At 36.1% G+C, this 20577-nt stretch overlaps 2 protein-coding genes across 10 annotated transcripts in view; one reads left to right on the forward strand and one right to left on the reverse strand.

Moving 5' to 3' along the window:
• The window catches only part of APPL1 (adaptor protein, phosphotyrosine interacting with PH domain and leucine zipper 1), a 35069-nt gene extending 28016 nt beyond the window's left edge, over positions 1–7053 (forward strand). For 3 of the 4 annotated variants that reach the window (XM_067754892.1, XM_067754893.1, XM_067754891.1), the window contains one exon: positions 324–4606. In XM_067754892.1, the coding sequence (XP_067610993.1) occupies positions 324–470 (147 nt within the window). In that variant the 3' untranslated portion in view covers positions 471–4606. Of the gene's footprint in view, positions 1–323; positions 4607–6501 lie in introns of those variants that run through there. The other variant, XR_010947077.1, reaches the window with a different exon arrangement.
• Positions 237–20555, reverse strand: ASB14 (ankyrin repeat and SOCS box containing 14). 6 transcript variants are annotated; one of them, XM_067754894.1, is made up of 12 exons: positions 20429–20555; positions 19773–20259; positions 19037–19178; positions 16136–16182; positions 15544–15675; positions 15288–15446; positions 12829–13074; positions 9404–9575; positions 8387–8933; positions 6599–6752; positions 5664–5864; positions 237–401 (listed from the first exon to the last, which is right to left on the reverse strand). In XM_067754894.1, the coding sequence occupies exons 2-11, from the start codon at positions 19864–19866 to the stop codon at positions 5686–5688; spliced, it is 1872 nt and encodes a 623-aa protein (XP_067610995.1). In that variant the 5' UTR covers positions 19867–20259; positions 20429–20555; the 3' UTR covers positions 237–401; positions 5664–5685. The 6 variants fall into 6 exon arrangements, with proteins under 6 accessions (XP_067610995.1, XP_067610997.1, XP_067610998.1 ...); XM_067754896.1 differs by lacking the exon at positions 20429–20555 and having other exon boundaries at positions 19759–19825; XM_067754897.1 differs by lacking the exons at positions 16136–16182; positions 20429–20555 and having other exon boundaries at positions 19773–19922.
• Between the last annotated feature and the right edge of the window lie 22 nt (positions 20556–20577).

Here is a 20577-nt window from a genome sequence, read left to right on the forward strand (position 1 = left end):
GGGAGGGGATGTGGAGTGATTCATTATGAGCCTTTTCTGTAGTTTACAATGAGAGATAATGATGGCTCGAATGTAAGTTGTTGGCCATAAAAATGGAGAAGAGTGACATGTTGGCTTTTATAGGCTTTCTAGAAAAGTGTCAAAATTTACTTTGGTGTTGCATTGGTTGTGTGTAGTCTTTCTTTTCAGTAAGTTGCCAGAATTATGCATACATATTTATGACAGAAGAGTTGAAGTGGCTCTCAAGTATGTATTTAACTGCTTACTTTCCTATTTGATTGCAAACAATTAACTTTAAGTTTCTTTTCTGTCTTTTCCACTAGGACTTAGAAGAACAAAGTCGGTTGATAGCTGCTTCCAGTAGACCAAACCAAGCCAGTAGTGAGGGGCAGTTTGTTGTCCTTAGCAGTAGCCAGTCAGAAGAGAGTGATTTGGGAGAAGAAGGAAAGAAGAGAGAATCAGAAGCATAAACTTATCCTTACTTTTTGGTTGATATTCGCCCCCCACCCCTTTGAATTTGTTGACAATTTCTGTGGTGAAGTGGCACAAGGTAACAACAATGCTGAACTATCAAGGAGACTAAAATTTATATTTGCTTGTTTATTTTAACTTCATTTTTTAAACTATGACTGACCTTGATAACTTAGGTTTGCATTGATTTTTTTTTTCCCTTAGAAATAATATACTATGCAGTAACTTCAAATTCCACATGTCTAAAAGAAACCTGTTCATATCCCTGAAGTAGATTGCTGAGGAATTACAGTTGCTCAAGCCTGTTCTTCCTTCAAATTGTGAACTTATTACCTTGCATTGTAATTGGCTGTGACCATAAGAAATCATTTATTCTTCAGCTTCAGGTATTCATGGATATGTTCCCTCTCTTTCATTAGGAACAATTGCTGGCAGTGAGGAAGCTTTTGACTGAATAGGTTTAAAATCCTTATACAGATAATTCTACAAGTTTGCAAATATTTTAATAATGTTAAATGTGCAATAGAACTTTTACAAAATAATTAGAATAGAGATTTTAGACTTAAGGTTTCAAGTTGTGGCAGGTGGTACTGTTGATTTCAGGGCATTTTCTTGGATTGCTCGCATTTCTCTGATGTACTACACCTGATGCCAGTGGGAAAGAAGCTTAAGTGTCTTCAGTTCAAGATTGCTACAGCCCTTGGCATTTTATTATCACATTCTTAGTTCTCAGGTTGGGACTTGAATTGTTGCTGCAGAGCAGTAATGGTTAAAATAAGATTTTGGAATTTATTAAAAGGGATTTTTTTTGTTGTTCAAATACATTTTAGATTAGGATTTAACGTGTAAAGATATTGTTACAGGATACATGGTATTTTCTGCATTGTGTGAAATCATTTTTATTGAAAATCAAGTGACATTTAGAAAGAAGTTCTATAGCAATTGTTTCCTGCTTAAAAATTCTCAGAATTTAGTTTAAAAATGTAATCTTTTAAATTTCAGACTGATAGCCCACAGTATTTTCATAATTCCATGTTTTTATAAAATACTGATCATCACTTTATATCCGTGAAGGCAAATAATATATGAGAATAGAATAATTTGCACTAATTATTGTAAATACTTGTCCTCTTTAAGTAAGTAGAGTGAAAGGTCTAATTCCATGAAAGACTGAAAAGCAATTGAGTGCTTGTTATAGGAGAGTCAACCCAGGAAGGATTTTAACCTGGTGCCAAGGTTAAAATGACATTTCTCTACTGCCTAATTCTGTGTCAAAACTTTTTTTTTTTAACTTGGATTTTTAACATTGCTGATAGAAATTATGTTCCTGTGTTTCACATGTAAAAGTATATATGGCCAAGTTAAATATATTGAATAAAATATTTTACACAGTCATGCATTTAAAGTTTTCAAGAGATTAGCCACTAAGACTAATTTTACAAGGGAAAAGCCTTTTGTTATTTAACATATAATTTTTTCTTTTTAGTTCTGATTTAGAAATGGCATATAGTTCTCACAATATAGTGTGGGTGTTTCACACTGTATATACATTGTTTTCTGTAGGAACGGGATAGATAATTATATATAGTATCATGATTTTTTTTAGCCATGTGCCAAATGGGAATAATGATTACTTAATCATTATTTTGAAGCCTTATGTTACCAAAACATATAGTAAAAAAGTAGAAATTTATGGAATACTTTTTGAAAGAAGTTTATTTTGTCCTTGCTAAAGGGAATGCTTTCACAGTAGTTTGTGTATCATTCCTTTTGTAGAAATTTAAATTTCTTCTGTGGTCAGCATTTGCTTAGTCACGGCAGGTCCTGCTTTTAAGACCTTTTTGAGAATTAGTAAGCTTTTTGTTTCAGTAAGTCTTCTACTATAAAGTTGTCACCTCACTTAGTTCAGGTGTAACTTGTCAGCCACCGTGCAGGGAAGGTGGTCAGCATTAGGAGGCAGTTTTACTAGGCTGGTGCTTTGCATGGTAGCGTACTACAGCCCTTGGTGAGCACTCTGGGTCAAAGTGTAGGCTAAAGTTAAGGGTACTGGCAGACTTAGGGATGCTGGACAGACTTGTGGTTCCTTTTACATCATGTTTTGATAGGAATTTCCACAATAACACACCCATGTCTATAGGTCAGACCAAAGTGCTTTCCAGTGCCAAATAGAAGTTATGTGTGGGTTTAACAATTTTAGATGATTCAACTTCTGTTCCATTACTGTAAACCATATGAACAATTCCATTACTGCAGATATTTAAGGATCAACTTTAATAAATTCTGTGTTTTGTTTAAGGAAGGCTCCCCGTGGATTTCTGCGTAATGTTAAAGCTGATCTTTGTTACCCTTTGAAATCCCTTCAAGCTTTTGGATGTTTTGGTGGTGATTGAATTAGATTTTGGGATATCTTTCTCAGACTTGAACTTGCACTTAATGGTTTTAGAGATTAACAAAACTGATTCTTTAAAAGGAAAGAAATTAAGTCTACTTAATTCTGCTAGGCACTCTTGCTACCTATGTCAACAGTACTTTTGTAACTATGGTAGTGAAGTCAATAGATAGGAAACTGATGATTCCTTCCCCCTTGTAAAATTGGGAAAACTTGCTAACGAGGGACTAAAACTGTTGCCTTGAACACAGTCCCCAGTCTAGTTTTTGCCATGTTTACAATGATTACTTCGTGTTTAATTTCAAAAGAATTCTCAGATTCCACAGTCTAGGGGTGGTAAATTTATGTTACTTTTATGCTTGAGGAAAGGATAGTATGGTGTGCATACCATTCTACATAACATATAATCATATGTGGTAAAGGCATCTGAGTTAATTTTGAATTATATATAGGAACTGCAAGTATTTAAGATTTGAATCTTCTTATACCTGCTGACAGACCCTGAGAGCCTGTGTTTTGTAAAACCTCTGCCACCCAAATTAATAAAATGAAAATATTAACATTGGTTTTGATAACAGCCTCCTAGCATTCAAACTGTACTTTAAATATTCAAACACACTGATTGTAGCAAGCAAGCCTTTGACTTTATTTTTATCAAGTTCAGCTTACTTTTCTTTCATGAGATTTTTTTCTTCCGTATTAATTAATAATACATAATAATTTGAAACTGGAACTATATTATACTTTTTAACTAATCTCTTGTGGCTGTACTCGTGTAATTTACTTAGGTTAATATGAGAACTGGGGATTAAGTTATAACTAATGTGCAAAACCACTTTGTATATTTGGTGATTTTGTAATGTAAGTGAATTGGTTCATATTTCACTGATATTGTTAATCATGCATATACAATTAAAAATTATGCTTCATTTCCCTTTAGAATTAAATTTGAAAAACTCGACTTTATGTAATGGTGGTATACATGTGGAGTGAAGAACTTATTTTTTCATTTTGTCAAAATAAGTATTCCTGACAAGGCTTCAGGAAATATGCTGTTAGGATATTTTTAATGTATAATAAAGTCCATGATTTTTTTATAGTCTTTTTTGTATGAAATATTTGATATATACTCTGAATTTTACTTCTCCAAGTAATTTCAAATGATGCTTATAAAACAATTGGACTTTTTCTTAATCTGTTATGATACTGTTATTACACATCTAACCCTATTGCAATTCCATAACAGCTAAAATGGGAAAAAAATGTCACTTATGGGGAAATAATACTAATTCATATCTAGTGACTTTTTTCCTTTAGAAAAATTAAGAGAATTTTCAATAATTACCCTAGACATGTTACAATGTATACTTGCTATATTGGGTCCTATTCAAAGAAATTCCTGTAATTTAAAGGGTCAGGTTATTGTGTACACCAGCTTAAGTGGCTTGGGCCTGTAGTTTTAATACTAATGCATATTCATCCCCTGTGCTCTTTATGGTTTCCTGTAGCACTTACCAAGTTCTGTTCTTCTACTGGCAGTTTGTTTTAATTTGTTTTGAATTTTGTAAAATGTATACACTTGTAGAAGGTCCAGGGAGTAGATGAAATTAACTTCAGAATTATGTAATTTATCTAGGTGCATGTATATCTTAAATATATTTGTGTATCGACATACATATAATCTAGCACCCATTTATAAACAGACACCACAATTTGATTAAAAAAAAATAAAAACTATTCATGCCAGCTAATTTTGCAAATTTTTTATGTGAAAACTGTATTATTAGTAATTTTAAGTCTGTGCTTACTGAAATAGTCTGTATAGCCATGAATTCCTACATTAGAAAGAAATCATATAACTTCAGTTTCCTTAAGAAGGACTATATTATGCTAAAAAAAAAAGTATGCTAAGACTAAACATATAAACATCAAGCTATAACTGACTGGGCCTGTGGTCATCATGCTGCCTCTCTGTTCTCTCTGTTGATGTGCCATATAATGGTACACAGGTATGGCTGAATGAATGTCTTCTTAGTTTCCTTCCTCGCTTCCACATACAGAAACCTGTACTTAAATGCAGCATAGAATATATAGAAATAAAATTTTAAACTAACACCTATAACTGCTTCTATCAGTGAGCCCCTCCTCTGTGTATAGTAGTCGACTAGGTTCAGTACAGAAATCATAAGCCATCATCCATTTGAAAACACTTGTAGTGATCACATTAACCAATAAATGGCAACCCTTAGCCAGGGTTTTGTAGGAAGAAGGAACGCATGTATCCCATTAATGATGAAATCGCAATTGAAGGTTCTCTTTCAATTAACTGAATTACCTCAGTAATGGACTCTGCAAGTAAACAGACAATAAACTGGCCTTGGGACTTTTGTACAAGAACAGCTAATTTTAGGGTCATGTACTGGGGTCAATACTTTATTCACTGCAGTCACTAAGACATTTTATATATGTACTTCTCTATAAGAAGGATTACTGTTAAGAATTATGAATTATCAGAGGTAGCATTTATTATTTTGAGCATGTAGAAATGTGGATTTATACATTTAATGTAAGATGAATACAGTATTAGAACTGATGTATCTTAGTTAATTGAAATTTTTACTGTTTGGGTTTTATTTTTACAAAACTGCCTTTCAGAATGCCAGCCATCTGTTGAGAGGCTATGTTCAGAGTGACTTTTTAAAGAATGTAGACTGCATTGAGATTTTAGTTGCTAGGTAAAGTGAGAAATATGAATCAATGTAACAAGTCACATTTTAAGAAAGACATCTGTGGAATTATATACCTTTTCATCCAGAATAGTTTGATTACCAGGTTCCTGTGAAAATTCCTTGTTCATAAAGGTCATATTCTTTGTAAAGGACATATGCCTTTAGACGATTGGGTAACGGAAGAAATGACATGAAGATGGGGCAGCGCAAATGTAAACGTCCCATACACTTCCGGATCTTGAGGCGGCACAAATGTTTCAGGGAGCGAGGGTTTGCTAAAATGAAAAACAGGCACATTATCCAAAAGAAAGAATTGCTTCATTTTTTAGTGATCTTTAGCAAATGTATTTTGTACTTAAGCCACCAAGATTTTCATTTGCTCTGACTAAATGGAAAAGTTAATTGGGAAATAGCTTTCCACTTCTCACTGCAAATCTCGTAGCTGTGGTTTCAGAGCCATGTCACGTTAGAGTCCAAAGACTGGCATCAGTTGCAGGTCTGGCCTGTGAGACCTAAAGCTCCTACACCTGTGGGTATTATCCCCCTGTCCTGCCCCTTGGGGTCAGGCTAAAAACTAAAGATCACTACCTGTGGGGAAATTATATGAAAGAAATTCTTCTTAATTTGACTTATGTGCTACTGTGAAAGAATTTGATTTGAAGGGTCATTTAATATCCTCTGTAGCCTTAGATCTTAGCATTTTCTCATCCCTGTTTTAGTGCCATTTCATAGTTTTTAATTCCTGTGTCTATGGTGTTCCATAGGATCAGAAGAAAAGTATTATCTACCTATATAATAAATAATTACCTAACAGATTTTATCTATTGGGAAATGGTAGTAAGTACAAATTAAGTGTAGTTGTAAATGGTAACATTTTTTAGATAGGAATAGTATTTTTCTTCGTTTCTTTAGGTCAAGCTTTTAACTGAAGAGAACAATGTTCTACAAAAGAAATAAGAGTTCAGTTAGTATTTTTTGGTAAGAATCGTCAAGAAAGAAAAATACTCACTCAAGATAAAATGGATTTCTGACCAGAGCCTCTGTTTTTGGAGCACAGCTTTCAACTTTGAACAGATCCTAACTTGATCAACATAATCAAGCATCACTCGAACAACCTTTCCAGAGAGATGTTGCAGCCATGACAAAGTTATTACTTCGCAGAACTGAGGAAGAAAATCAGAACTATGAAAGTAAATGGAAAACTAAGTATCTGTGGTTTAACACAGTAATCAAAAGAACACTAAACTCGGAGTCAAGAACCAAGGTTTGAAGTTCCTCATTTATAAACTAAGGTGTTGAACAAGAAAATATTTCTTAGCTCTAACATTTGGAAAAATATTTACTACCAAGTCTTCCAAACTTTATAAGATAACGAGGGTTTAAAACAGACTGTTACCTAATAGCTTTTATCCCCTTTGGTTGCCTGCATGGCTGTGTGGAATAAAGATTACCTTTCCAGCTTCACTTGCATCTAGATGTGGCCATCTGACTAAGTTCTAGCCAATGAGATGTCAATGGAAGTGTGAGCAACTTCCAGAATGCTGTTAAAGGAAGAGCAAGGTGTGTGCTGCTTCCTCCTGCCTGCCTTCCTGCTGGTTGGACTGTGGATGTGAGTTTCTCCTGTGAATCATGGAACTGTCCAATTAGAAGTCTATTTACTCTCGCCTTTATTTATAGGAGAGGGGAGTAAGCCATCTTATTAGAGCCTCTCTTATTTGGGGTTTTCTATCATTCATAACCTATTCCCACTCTGATACTTGAAACGTATGATAGTTTCTGCCTTTAAGTAATTTACATGTCCTTACACAAGATGCCCATGTAAGAAGGCAAATAATACTATATGAAAAGTCAGGAAATAATACAAGATGACATATTGCTTAAATACCAAGTTCTACATTAATCATAACCTAAAAGTAATATACAATATTAAAATATTTTCCTTTTCAGAATTGACTCAAAGTTCTTTCTCCATTTTATTTATATTTTCAGATTTTAATAATATGAATTCAGGTATCTATAGTGCATCTGTTGTGTGCTAAGCACAGATCTGTAAGCTGAGGAAAGTGGTGAACAAGAGCTTACATTCATGTATTTGTGGGGGAGATACATAATCAGTAAAATATTAAGAATTTCAGAAACCAATAAGTACTATAAAAGAAATGAAAAGCATTAAAGAGAATGATTAGGGAACAGAACTACCTTAGGTAAGATGCATAAGGAAGGGCCTCTTTGAGGAGGTAACACTTGAAATGAGACCTGAAGGGTGGCAGCTATTTGAAAAATCAGGGGAAGAGCTCAAGTTGGGGAAAATAGAAGTGACCAATTAAGTAGGGGGAAAATAGGAGACTGTGGTGTGATGACAGCTAAGAGAAAAATGTCTCAAGAAGAGAGTGGTCAACTATATTTATTGTGATCCTTTTTTCATCAAAATGTGACCAAAGAAATCCATTAATCAAATGTTAGAGCCAAAAACCTAGGGGTACAAGTATCAGGAACCCAGAAACATTTTAGCTAGATAACTCACTTCTTCAAAGAAAAAACATAACTGGTATATAAGGCTGCATTTATTTTTCACAGCCTTGTTCAGATGTTGCTTCATTAACTAGAGTTAAATCACTTTTTCCTCTGTTTCTATACCTTTTACATCTTTCTACTATCATGTTTATTTTATCATATTTATCGTATTAAAATCTTTCCCTCCATGAGCTTCTGGAGGGGATGGAGTTTATCTTTTGCTGTAGTTCAGGGACACGGATAATGACTACATAGGGTGACACAGCCGATACTGTGCACTTACCATAGTATCTTTGATAACTGTAGATGTCCAGCCTTCAACAAAAGTATAGAAAGGATGAACTTTGTCTCCATGAGGACAGTCAAAGCATCGCTCTGTGTCATACCCATAATTCAACAGCATCCTGAGCATGACTTCATCTTTCAGCGTGTATTGAAGTGCTGATGGGAAATGTAAAGGGTTGACTTTGCAGAAGTAATTAACGTTGGCCCCATGCCGTAGCAGCAGGCTTATCAGCTCATAGTTGCCCATCCTTAGGGCTACCTGGAGGCAGTTAACTGGGTCTTGATTAGGCAGAGCTCCAGCACTCAGAAGCAGCTTAACTGAAGAGAGGTCACCATTTGATACAGCAAAATACAAAGCTGACTTCCTGTGGTCATCATAGTGTTTGCGAATTCTCTGATCTAGCATGAAATTTACATCAAACCCAGACTGGATGAGAAGTTCCAGGCATTTGGGGTGTGCTCCTGCTGCTGCACAGTGAACTGGACTGATGCCACTCTGCTTAATGGCAGCAAAATCTGTGACTGGAACCAAAATCTTCAGAGCTCTGAGAAAGAATTTCAAAGTGCATTAAAAAATAGTTTTTGTTAAGATGCTGCATTGACCTGTATATGATTGCTTTATACTAGCACTGGATGGTATTAGCATCAGTTGGTTTTTAGACACCCCAACCAAAAAAAAGCATAGTCCTGCATCCAAAAACTCAGATACCATGTAAAGTTAAATGAAACTAAGGTGTACATATAAAACTCAGAATTACCCCAGTCAGTGAAACCTGAGGCTCCCCATATTGCCAAACGACCTGAAAATAAAATAGTTTTATGTCTCTTCAGGGTCTACAGAGGATGTCTGAATTTACCACTTTTCTAGCTGGTCAAGAGTTTCTCACCTTTAAAAGGGGTGTTGGAGTTGTAGGATCAGAGATGAAGAATATAAAATTCCCAGAAGCTGCCCCCCCCTCCAAAACCCCATGGCTATTACTATTTCTATTATTTGCAATAATGTAGTTGAACTTACAACAAGTGGCCTCTGTCAGCTGCCACATGAATGGGCAGGTGGCCTGAATTCTTAGGGATGTTGGCATCAGCTCCATACTCCAGCAAGAGAGTTACAGAGTCTGGATTTCCTCCACTAGCTGCTTCAAGTAAGATGGAAGAAGAATCAGAGGCCTGACCAAGAGCATTAGCTCCTAGGAGGAGAAAGAGTGATGTTATGCAGAGTCTTTTCCACTGTATTGCTTAAGTATTCTTAAAAGTGTACCACCACTACCAAAAAGCAATTATTGAGCAGCTACTTTAGCAAAACACTAAGAATCAAAGACATAAAGTATGTACCTCCTGTCTCAGACAGTTTACAAACTAGTTGGGGAGAGAAAATGGTGTAAGCAGTCTCTAAGTTATAAGTAGGTTGGCTTTCAGAGTAATTTTATAAGTTATTTGTTTCTAACTTAAAAATCCCAGGAGAAGTAATTTTATAGAAGATGGTTTTATTTCCAGACCAGCATACAAAAGCTCGCTTACCTCATAACACACTATAAGATGGTCTAACAATCCTGTTGAACTATGTCACCATGACATCTAATGAAGATCTTACGGTGGAAAAGTGTATTTGTTCTTTTTAACTTGTTCCTAGGAGACTGTTCATACTAAGAGACACTAGCTGTTTTTAGTTGAAGATAGGGACTGCTGATAGTTAAAAGGGTATATTGTAGTACCCTGTAAGCTAAGTGCTGTGTGAGTGGTGTGGATAATAAGAGTACAGATACAGGCTGTCTTCTTGAAGATCTCAGGGCTGGAGTTGTGAGCAGGGCTGGGAGGTGAAGGAAGGAGGGAGGAATTTGGGGGCAGTTGTGGAAGGCCTCTCAGTAAAGGCTTTGAAGAAAGAGTAGCACTCGAATGGACAAAAGAATAGGAGGACACTCTGGGCACCTTCACAACTCATATAAAAAAGATATAGTGACTTTAGTGTGGACTCCATAATCTTCAGAATATAAGGACTCTAATATTTATTGACTGTCTTGCATGTGTAAGCAGTAAGCCAAAGCCCATTTAAGGTGTATGTTGGCTCATCACAGTCATTTGTTCTTCTCTGTTCTTTATTTTGGCAATATCATCCACATACAAATTCTATTTCAATATATTATTCCTAATTTATATGGTGTCATTGTGCTTTACGTGGAATGGCACTCTATTGCTGTTTCAACTTGGAGGAAACTGAAAGATCTTTCTTCATGGAAAAGATTATGATGAATCAGATCTCAGTCTTAAAAGCTCATATAGTTTTAGATGCAAAACTCCAGACTTAAGTGGAGTTGTACCGTAGGAGGAGAGATGAAAGTGACTTCAGTCTTTGGAAAATTATGTCCCCTCCTTACAAGTGCAGAATGGGGTACCCAAATGATGCCATTCATTGAATAATCCATCTTGAAAATGAATTCCTAGAAGACAGATTATCATCTCTATGTTCTGGAAGGAATCCATAAAATGCTTCCTACAGAAGAATTCTCACTGTAGCATTTGATGAGGAATAATCCATTTTAGGTGAGTGTTCTCTTAGTGAAAGTTCTACATAGAACTATGAGAAATCTATTATATGCACCATGTTTTTTCTTTTACTGAAGAACTTATTCACATTTTTTGCTAATACACATAATATATATGTCCTGATTATCATCGCTCAATTAGATAACCCCTTCCTGCATATTTTTGTCTAATTGAAAAATTTGTAAATGGATTAAAATATTTTGAAAATTAAAAAAAAAAGAATATAGTGGCTCCCCCAGAACCCCATTCCTAGAATGCATTAAGAAATGTCTAATAAGCCCCCATGTAATGAGTACTCACTATGTGCTGGTTTCTTTATGTATGTAATAATTTCTAAACTTCACAACAACCCTAGGAAGTAGATGCTAATATCTTCATTTTAAAGATGAAGAAACTGAGTTTCATTGAGATTAAATTACTTCACCAGAGATGCACAACTAGTAAGCAAGGTAGTCGGGATTCATGTACAGGTGGGCCAGACCCAGGTGCTATTTCTATGATGCCATGTTGCCACTCTAGCAGTGCAGGGTAATAAAGTAATGTGATTTGGAATGAGACAGAAGTGGGTTCAAAGCTTGGCTCTTCTATTTAGTAGCTGTGTGCAAATGACTATAAGGGGCTTACCTAAGGGAAATGCTCCCTCACTGACCTCACTGAGGTCAACCGATACTGGTTTCTTTGAAAGGTTAAGGATTTAAAATCTGTCGCCTCTCCTGTTTCTTTATATTTTAATCAATGATCTACACAAAAGGTTGCTCTTTTTGTGTAGATGAAGGATCCAGTGTTTACTTTGTTATTCCAGCTAATAACTTTAGACATCTCTGGTATCACTCATTTAAAACATCTTACTTAAAAGGTCTTACGGCCATTGATTGGGAACTAGCCTCCCCTATATGATAGGAAAGATTTAGGTAAGTCTAGAAAGCAGAAAGTTGTTCTTAAATGTAGGAGTCCCTGCAGTCTAGAAAATTGGACACCAGGACCGTCTATTGTTAGAGAAAGAAATAAGACTTCTGGATGCAAATGGGGAGGAGAATAAAGAAGATAATTCTAATATTGGGACTTTATTAAATCTTGGTAAAGATTTGCTTCTTCGAAAAAAAGCTTTAGATATTACACTGCTTCTTCTAACAGTGTCATCAATGAGGGTCTCCTCAAAGACAGTTCTCTGAGCTAGGATCTCTGCCAGTTAAACCAGGATATAAGATGGCCACAGCTATAGCACGGGTGGCAGGGGAGGGAGTGTTTGAAGGGAAGTTCTACAACTGGTACCATCCCTGACCCTCACTTTCCTCAAGGGTAAAATGAGGATAATGCCTACCTCACAGGGTTTGTAGAAGATTATTTGAGATAAAATAAGTAACTTAATACCTGGTGCTTAGAGAGTACTCAATACATATAAATTGCCTTCCCCTTCTCTCAGAGTTTTGTTTATTACTAGAGGGGAGAACTGGGACCCAAAGAGAAGAAATCAGGAAGAATTTCCTAACAACTTAATTCATCTGGTAACAGGTTGGACTGCCTCATAACTTAGCTTAGGCAGAGACAACGTGAAGGGGATGTTGTGGAGTGTTTCATTCTATGAATCTAGAAAAGAACACCACCACACAAAAAATTAAACAAAAAACAACCATCCTCTTAACATGGTCAGGGTACATTAAATAAAAGAGTAACCTGCATCCTAGTAATTTTAGGGAAACTGCTTCACAGCAAATAAGAAATATTCAATCCCTATTTTAGGCTCTTTCAATAGCTAATATTAACACACACTTCAATAAAATATTAAGTTAGGCTTAAATAAAATGTTAACTTCTATTACACTGAAGCTCTCCATAAAGAGGAGAACGCTTAGGTCATGTTATCCTTTAGTAGTGTGCTGACTGTATAGGAAAATCTTGCCTTTCTGCAGTAATAGTTCCATGGTTTTAGTGTGTCCGCTTTGGGCAGCAAGAGCAAGAGGAGTGAATCCGTAGGAGCTCTTTGGGTCAGGGTGGGCCCCAGAAACCAGCAGGAGCTTCACTATGTCCCGTCTGCCCAGCCTGGCTGCTTCGTGGAGAGCTGTCTTCTCATTGACACACCGCAGATTGACATCTGCTCCACGGCTGATCAGCAAGGCGGCCATATCGTAGGAGTCCTGTAGAACAGCTGGGAGATTAGAAGTGAGGGAGGCATCATGTTCAACCGGAAATTAAGGCCAGAGTATCAGATCAGCTAGTTTCCCTCAGGCTTCTTAAGGAGTTCTTCCTACCTATCCCCCATGTACCAGCATTTGGTGTTTAGGAAACGGATTGTAAAATGAGGCATATATCAAATAATATTAACAGTGTTTTACATCAATAGGCTATTTGCTTTTCTGTAAACCATGACCAATTATTCATTGTCTGTTGGCTGCTTATGTAGCTGAAAAACAAAGTTTTCATTTATCATCTTTATGTTCTCAAGAAAATGGGAACTTAAGTACCTAGTACAGTCCTAGAAACGATTGTAGCTGCTTTACATGAGGAAAAACAAAAACAGCAATAATTAGGAAATTATTGTTAACCTCACATTTTGTTAACCAATATTCTCTAATTGGCATTTCTGCTGTTAATTTGCATTGGATGATAATCTTTAGTCCTTCAAGATTCTAGAGCACCTTAATTTATCCATCTCCCTATCCATTTGCTAATTGTTGGCACCAGCTGTGTTTGGGGAATCTTGCTAGGCGTTAGACACTGAATCAGCATGAATTCTGCTCACAACCATTTATAATGTGCCATATCAAGGGCTATAACTGCACTAAGACTAGGAATATAGAGCGCCAAGAGTGTTGGGTCTTTTGTAATTCATTGAGCTGGCACTTTGTGTGCTCTTTCATTTTGGAAAGATGAAACATGTCCTTTGTTTTAGGAAATAATTTTCTAGACTTGTCTCATTGACGGTATATTGCCTCTATGTTGTCTGTTCTCTTTCTACCATTCCTGTTACTCACAGGCTGCTCCTCTTCAGTTATCATCCTAGTTCTCTTAGTTATTCTTCTTACTGATTTTTCATTTCTTATCTTCTTTTTCTGGAAGCTTTCCTAACTTTATCTCCTCGCGTTTGAGTTTTTTTAAATTTCTGCCGTCATATTTTTCATTTTCAAGAGTGTTTTCTGTTTCGTTCTTCATTTTTTTTTTAGTAGTGGCCTGCTAGTTTATTGATTTTCATTGATTTCTCTGAGGAAATTAATGATAATTTCCCCCTACCTTTTATTTTCCCCTAAATAATCTGTTTCCTCCAAGTTGTTTATCTTTGTTGAAGACTTTCCTCAGATAGTCCTTGGATGTCTGCTCATGATTAAGAGCTGGGGACTAAAAATCTGCCTAGAAATTCTAAACATTGACTGTGGTCTTAACTGTAGGTTAATATGCCTGGGCTATTTGTTGGGGAACCTCCAGTTTTAGTATTTTTAGTTCTTTCTCTTTGAGCTGATCAGATTCTGCAAAGAAGCCTCCTCTTGGAGGGTGAAGTTCTAGCTGCTGGCTTTCTAGAATTTGGTGAAGAACTGGGAGATCTCAGCCTATGTGCTTAATTCCTCCAGTGTTTTCAATCCAGTGCTCTTGCCCTTGCCAAATAACCCCCAGTCCAGAGAGCCTTTGCTCACACTATTCAGAGAAAAAACTTCCGAAATTCTGCTGGGTGGGGGAAGAGTCTGACCCAGCAGGGTGGATTGAGAGAAGTGATCTAGATACCTGACTACTTGTTTCTTAATAGTTTTCAACCAATTTTTCTATTTTAGCTGCCCATCCTTCATCCCTGCTCCATGAGGTAACTATAGCCAACAATTTCCAGGCCTTTTGATATAACTGTGCTGGTTTTTGGCTTTCCCCACTTCAAGTTAAGATTTGGCTTTCTTGACACTTACTAGTCATCCATCTGCTCTTCTGATTTTTAAAAATCATGTTATTGTTGTCTCCTCTTCCATTCTTCCCATTCTTTGTATCTTAACCCTTTAAAACACTTGACGAACTGTAATCCTCCTGAAGACTCAGGAGGCAGCAGAATTACTCATTCATATTTAATCTGCCATCTTTACCCAACCATTGGCTGCTTCTTCCTACTCTGCTCCTTTCCTATATTTCTTATACAAGAATTAACTTGTTCAACTGAGGTACCATGTAAAAATGATCAGCTCATAATTGGGCAGAGACTTTCCCTCAGGCCACCTCACAGGCCAGCCTATATAAAGCTTCTTGAGGGTCAGGTACCCATGTGTGGTTATTTGGCACCAGAGTGACACTGCTGCAACTATGCACAAGAAACTGCCTTTGAAACCTGTGGGCCTGGAGGACACTCAGAGCCACAGACTGTTCTCCAGAGCTAACGTGTTAATTTACCTGTAAGAAGAGGAGAATTGCCTTCGACGTTCTTGGCATTTGGATTGCAGCCATTGAGAAGAAGAAAACAGACATTTTCTAAGAGGCAATGGCTGACAGCCAAAAAAAGTGGTGTTTCACCATTGTTGGTGGTTTGCTCCCACACACTGGGTTTTGAAGCTGAAATAAATCCATTAGACCACACAGATTAAGATACAGAAATAAATTTTAAATTTATTTCTCAGAAGCATCAATAAGAGTTATAAAGGGAGTTTACCTTTCAGGGTTATTTCCAAAATGTTCTTATTTAATTGCACTGCAGCCTTATGGAGAGGAAGCCAGCCTATCTCATCTGCTTCATCAAAAGCAGAATGGTACTTGGTCAACCCTGACAATACATCTTCCTTACCTATTAACAAGTCAAATGAGAACATATTCACATTTGGCACATATACAAGGCAGCCCATACTGCTTCTGAATTCCATCATCAAGGTTAGTGCATGAGACAACAGTATTCTAGCACTACCTTTAATGAAAGACAAATTTAAATGGCATAGGACAAACAAGCAGTAAGGCCTTTCATCTAGCATTCCATACCACCTGGACCTGTGAATACCCGTCATCTTGTTACATACAGAAAACAGCTCTGTCCACCGAGGAGCCCAGGAGCTGTTTGCTAAATTTTGCTGAAGTAGTTTCTCCCAGGAAAGGCCCCATCAGACTCTTGACAATTAGCTGTTGACCCCATAGTGTTCGGCACTTGGGAGATCCTGCTTCTAGGCTTCCTGAACTTAGAGGGGAAATGCTACCAGTTGTCACCATTACATCTTACCACAAGTTGAAGGGGATAGAATAGGAAGAGTACTTAACTGTCTCTATTGTTTCAACTATCCTCTTACAGTCTGCAATCAAAAAGCTGCAGAGAAAAAACATATGAATGTAATTCCAAAACTGAGGAAAAAACTAAGGCATTTGATAAAACAAAAGGAAGGGGTAAAGGCAATAGTAGTTAACCAGGAATGAACTCATATGAGGCAATGACTGAGGCATAATAGAAATACTTCAAAACGCAAGAGGGAGGAGATACGGGGATATATGTATATGTATAGCTGATTCACTTTGTTATAAAGCAGAAACTAACACACCATTGTAAAGCAATTATACTCCAATAAAGATGTTTCAAAAAATAAATAAATAAAAGATATATGTATATATATTCAGAAAAAAAAAAAAGGAAAAAGAAAACGTAGTATGGCCCTTAATGTGTTCCAGGGAAACTCCCCTCCCATGTGTCTTCCCTCATCAGCTTCTTTAGGGCAAGAACTTTGAGAGCCTGGATTACAGTTAGCCTTCAATCAGTGTCTGCTGAACTGAATCAAACATGCCTAGGACTGAAATGTCACATTGTCACATGGTAAAATTTAAATGGCCACTCTATAATGTCAATGATTCTAGCAAAAATTATTATTGAAAAAAATAGTAAATAATCATGGTGTAAGTTTTAAAAAATATTCATGATCAGAATCTGTATTCAAAAAACACAATCAGCAGTTTTTTAAAGTAATATTTTTATTAAAATATTTAAAGTTTTAAAGCTCAACTTATAAATCTTATATTATTTTAAACTCTAGTAAATAAGGATTGTCACCTTCCCTTTTTCTTTGATTATTCAATGAACCCAGCTTGAAAGAAATAAATTCCCTTAGACAATCTGCCCTACTTAAAATTTAGTCAATCTCCCTATCTTAAAGTCAACTGATTAGCAACCTTAATTCGATCTGCAGCCTTAATTCTCCATTGCCATGTAAGGTTACATATCCACAGGTTCTGGGGATTAGGACTTGGGACATCTTTTGGTGAGGGGGGGGCTTTATTGCTCCTGTCTCAAGTATATTCTATTTTCCTAATTCCTTCAAGTGCCTGATCAAATCAGCAAGCCTTGCTAAGTATCATACAATTCTTGCAAGTCTAATGACTGAAATTTATAACTGTAGTCAATTTTAATTTCTTTGAAACATTTCAGTACTCTTAATCAAAATCTCTTATGCCTTTCAACCTAAAATCATGACTTCAAAGTTAATCACAAGGTTTAATCACAAGGTTAATACAACAGGTAACCCAATGAAATCCAATTTATTTACAAAACTTTTAACTATTTAAAGATTATTCCTAAATTTAACATAAAAGTGTAGGAATAGTGTAGTAAAGAATGCAGACTCTGAAGCCAGGCTGCCTGGCTCATTACTTACTAGCTCTGTGACCTTGGGTAAGTCATTTAATTTCGCTATGCTATGCCTCAGTCGCCTCATCTCTAAATGGGGAAAATAATAGTACCTACCACATAGAGAGGTAATGAGAATTAGAATTTAAATGAGTTAATACATATTTATGAAATGCTCAGAATAGTGTGGCACACAGTGTTCACTCCATGAGTATGTTACTTAAAAAAAAAATACTGTAGGTTTGATATACTCCAACATCTCTGTATTTAATTACAAAATCTCTTGGGGTTAAAACACATTTATCCCATTTTACCTCCATCAGGCAAATAGAGGTCACCACCCCAAGCAAATGGGTTTAATACCCCTGAAAAATAATTGTAACTACTCAGGGGCTTGAAGTTCTGATCACCCAGAGAGCATTTGACTAGCTGTGCTTGGCCGCAGACAGCCCATATCCAGGGCAATTATCTTACTCCACTGAGGGATCCATGGGGTCCTTTTCTAGTGTTGTCATACCAGAACTCTGAGTTCACACCCTTCAGAAGGGGTTAGTCTCTTCTGGGTTTAAGTTTACATAATAACTCCTTTTGATTTGAGTAGATTAAAGACTTTACCCTACTAAGGTTTCTGTGTCTTGGTTGGATTTATGCATTTCCTTAGCTCCCCAAAGAAAAGATGCATTAGTGTTCTCTAGTCTTACATATCCTCATGTATTTCTTCTTTCTGACTTCTCATCTGCCTCTCCTCACCCATATTTGCTAGTAACCTCCTCCAACTATTTTCTTTCTTTTTTTAAATTAATTTTTATTGGAGTATGGTTGCTTTACAATGTTGTGTTAGCCTCCACTGCACTACAAAATGAATCAGCCATATACATACAGATATCCCCTCCCTTTTGGACTTCCTTCCCATTTAGGTTACCACAGTGCATTAGGTAGAGTTCCCTGTGCTATAAAGTATGTTCCTATCAGTTGTCTATTTTATACATAGTATCAATAATATCAATGTGTCAATCCCAGTCTTCCAATTCCTCCCTCCCCACCCCCTTCCCCTTTGGTATCCATACATTTGTTCTCTATGTCTATGTCTGTATTTCTGCTTTGCACATAAGGTCACTGATACCATTTTTCTAGATTCCACATACATGTGTTAATATAAGATACTTGTTTTTTTTTCTCTTTCTGACTTACTTCACTCTGTGTGACAGTCTCTAGGTCCATCCATGTCTCTACAAATGACCCAATTTCATTCCTTTTTATGGCTGAGTAATATTCCATTGTATATATGTGCCACATCTTCTTTATCCACTCCTCTGTTGATGGACATTTAGGTTGCTTCCATGTCCTGGCTATTATTTTCTTTACTGCCTGATTAAATTCTGAATTATTTCCAAATTTCTCCTGTCTGGTCACACATCAAGTCTCATAGATATTCAGCTCCTTGGATTCTGACCCTCTCTTCTGTTTTTGTCACAACACTAGCATCAGTGCTTATGACAAGGCTCAACTGTTGAATACTTATACTATGTTGCCAGTGAGATACCATTACCTCTCATCTTCAGGTGACTGCTGTGTAGTTTCCGGCTTGTGAATATCCTGTAAACTCTGTTGAATGATGAGCTGGGTGTCAAACTCATTGTCTATGTCTTCATCACTGGTGTAATTATCCATGTGAAATGCAGACAGATTTACTTTAAAGTCAAAATGAATTAAAAATATTTTTCCAGTTGTGAAAGATTATCAACTGATTAAAATTATAAATGAAATTCAGAAAACTAAAAAATTAATAGGATTGATAAATGAAAAAGTGCAAAATTTAGAACACAAAATATTCATTAAAAATTTTTTGAAAACCCCAAACAGTTTTCTGAACTGACACAGATTCAACATAAATTAAAAGTTTTCCATGAGCAGCCATCTACTTAAAGCTTATTCAGGAAACACAACCTTTCATATAAAACTTAGGTCAGTGCCATTGTAACTATGAAAATGTTCATATCAATCTATTTTAAACTTGGCTTATGAGTTTTTCTCATTAATTGTAGCTCTCACTCCAAAGAATATCTTTCCTACACTCAGGGAGTATAATGCTGAAAATAATATTTTTAGTTAGTAAATACTAAAAATAAACATGTTATAGGAATAAATATATTCTCATAACATGTAACAGGAATAGTGGGAAAAAAAACCCCGGTATATTTTACTAGGCAACATCTCAAAGGTATTAAAAGAACATTTCAGTTTTAGCATAGAATAGGTTTGATCACATACCAAAGACTTTTTACCTTTTATTATATCCTTTAGGACAGCACTGAAGTTTTCACTGTTAAGGATTAGCACATCAGAATTTTCATTTATATTTAGGATCTCCACTCCCATGTAGTGACCATTCCATTAATAGCTTTACTATAAATACTTGATCATAAGACAGTCTGGCACATTCTCCCTGTTTTTTATATGTGGTTTAGCTCTGTTTGAAAACATGATCTCTTTTTTTCACTGCTGTATTCATTAAATTTAAAAGATTAAACATTCTATTCCTGGAATAAAATGCTTTTGCAGGGGGTTGGTCATGTGAAGTGAATTCGTTCTCTTAGGGCTCATGCACATAGACACTACAAACCAGAATCAATTTTCTACTTAAGAGAGGCCAAACATTTTGCACTGACTGAATTATCAAAAGTGACTGTCCCAAGGGTCCTGATTCACTGGGATGCTGCACCTACATTTTCTTTGGATTACACAGCTGTGGCCTAAAATGTCCAGGGAATCCTAAGGAAGGAATAAAAGATAATAAAATAAGATAATAAAAACATGGTAGTAAAATTTTGACTATAATTTTGTTTTGTTGAAATGTTTAAAAGTTGTTAATATACACTAATACGTTAAGTGCATACTAAATAATAAGAATAATAACTGCTAAAAATAACAAAGCGCCCACCTGGTATTTCCAATTAAATATGAAGCAGATGCCAAGAAGCATGATACCACCTCAAGTGTGTAGGATTTCCCTCCAGTCATCTCACTGCCTTTGCATGTCAATTCACCGCTTTGCGTTTCCTTTCCTTGTCACAGGGGTACTGTGAGAAA

This window comes from Pseudorca crassidens, chromosome 10 (genome assembly GCF_039906515.1).
Source record: "Pseudorca crassidens isolate mPseCra1 chromosome 10, mPseCra1.hap1, whole genome shotgun sequence".
Lineage (NCBI taxonomy): Eukaryota > Metazoa > Chordata > Mammalia > Artiodactyla > Delphinidae > Pseudorca > Pseudorca crassidens.

What these genes read in the sequence shown, in the direction of transcription:
- ASB14 (XM_067754894.1), bottom strand. Translation starts at nt 19,866, where the DNA reads ATGGGAGTGGAGATCCTAAATATAAATGAAAATTCTGATGTGCTAATC. An exon ending in GGAACTATTACTGCAGAAAG is followed by an intron (nt 9,576 to 12,828) that starts GCAAGATTTTCC and finishes TTCTCCTCCTAG; the next exon opens with GAGCTAATGCTCTTGGTCAG. An exon ending in CAGTTATCAAAGATACTATG is followed by an intron (nt 6,753 to 8,386) that starts GTAAGTGCACAG and finishes TTTCTTCCTCAG; the next exon opens with TTCTGCGAAGTAATAACTTT.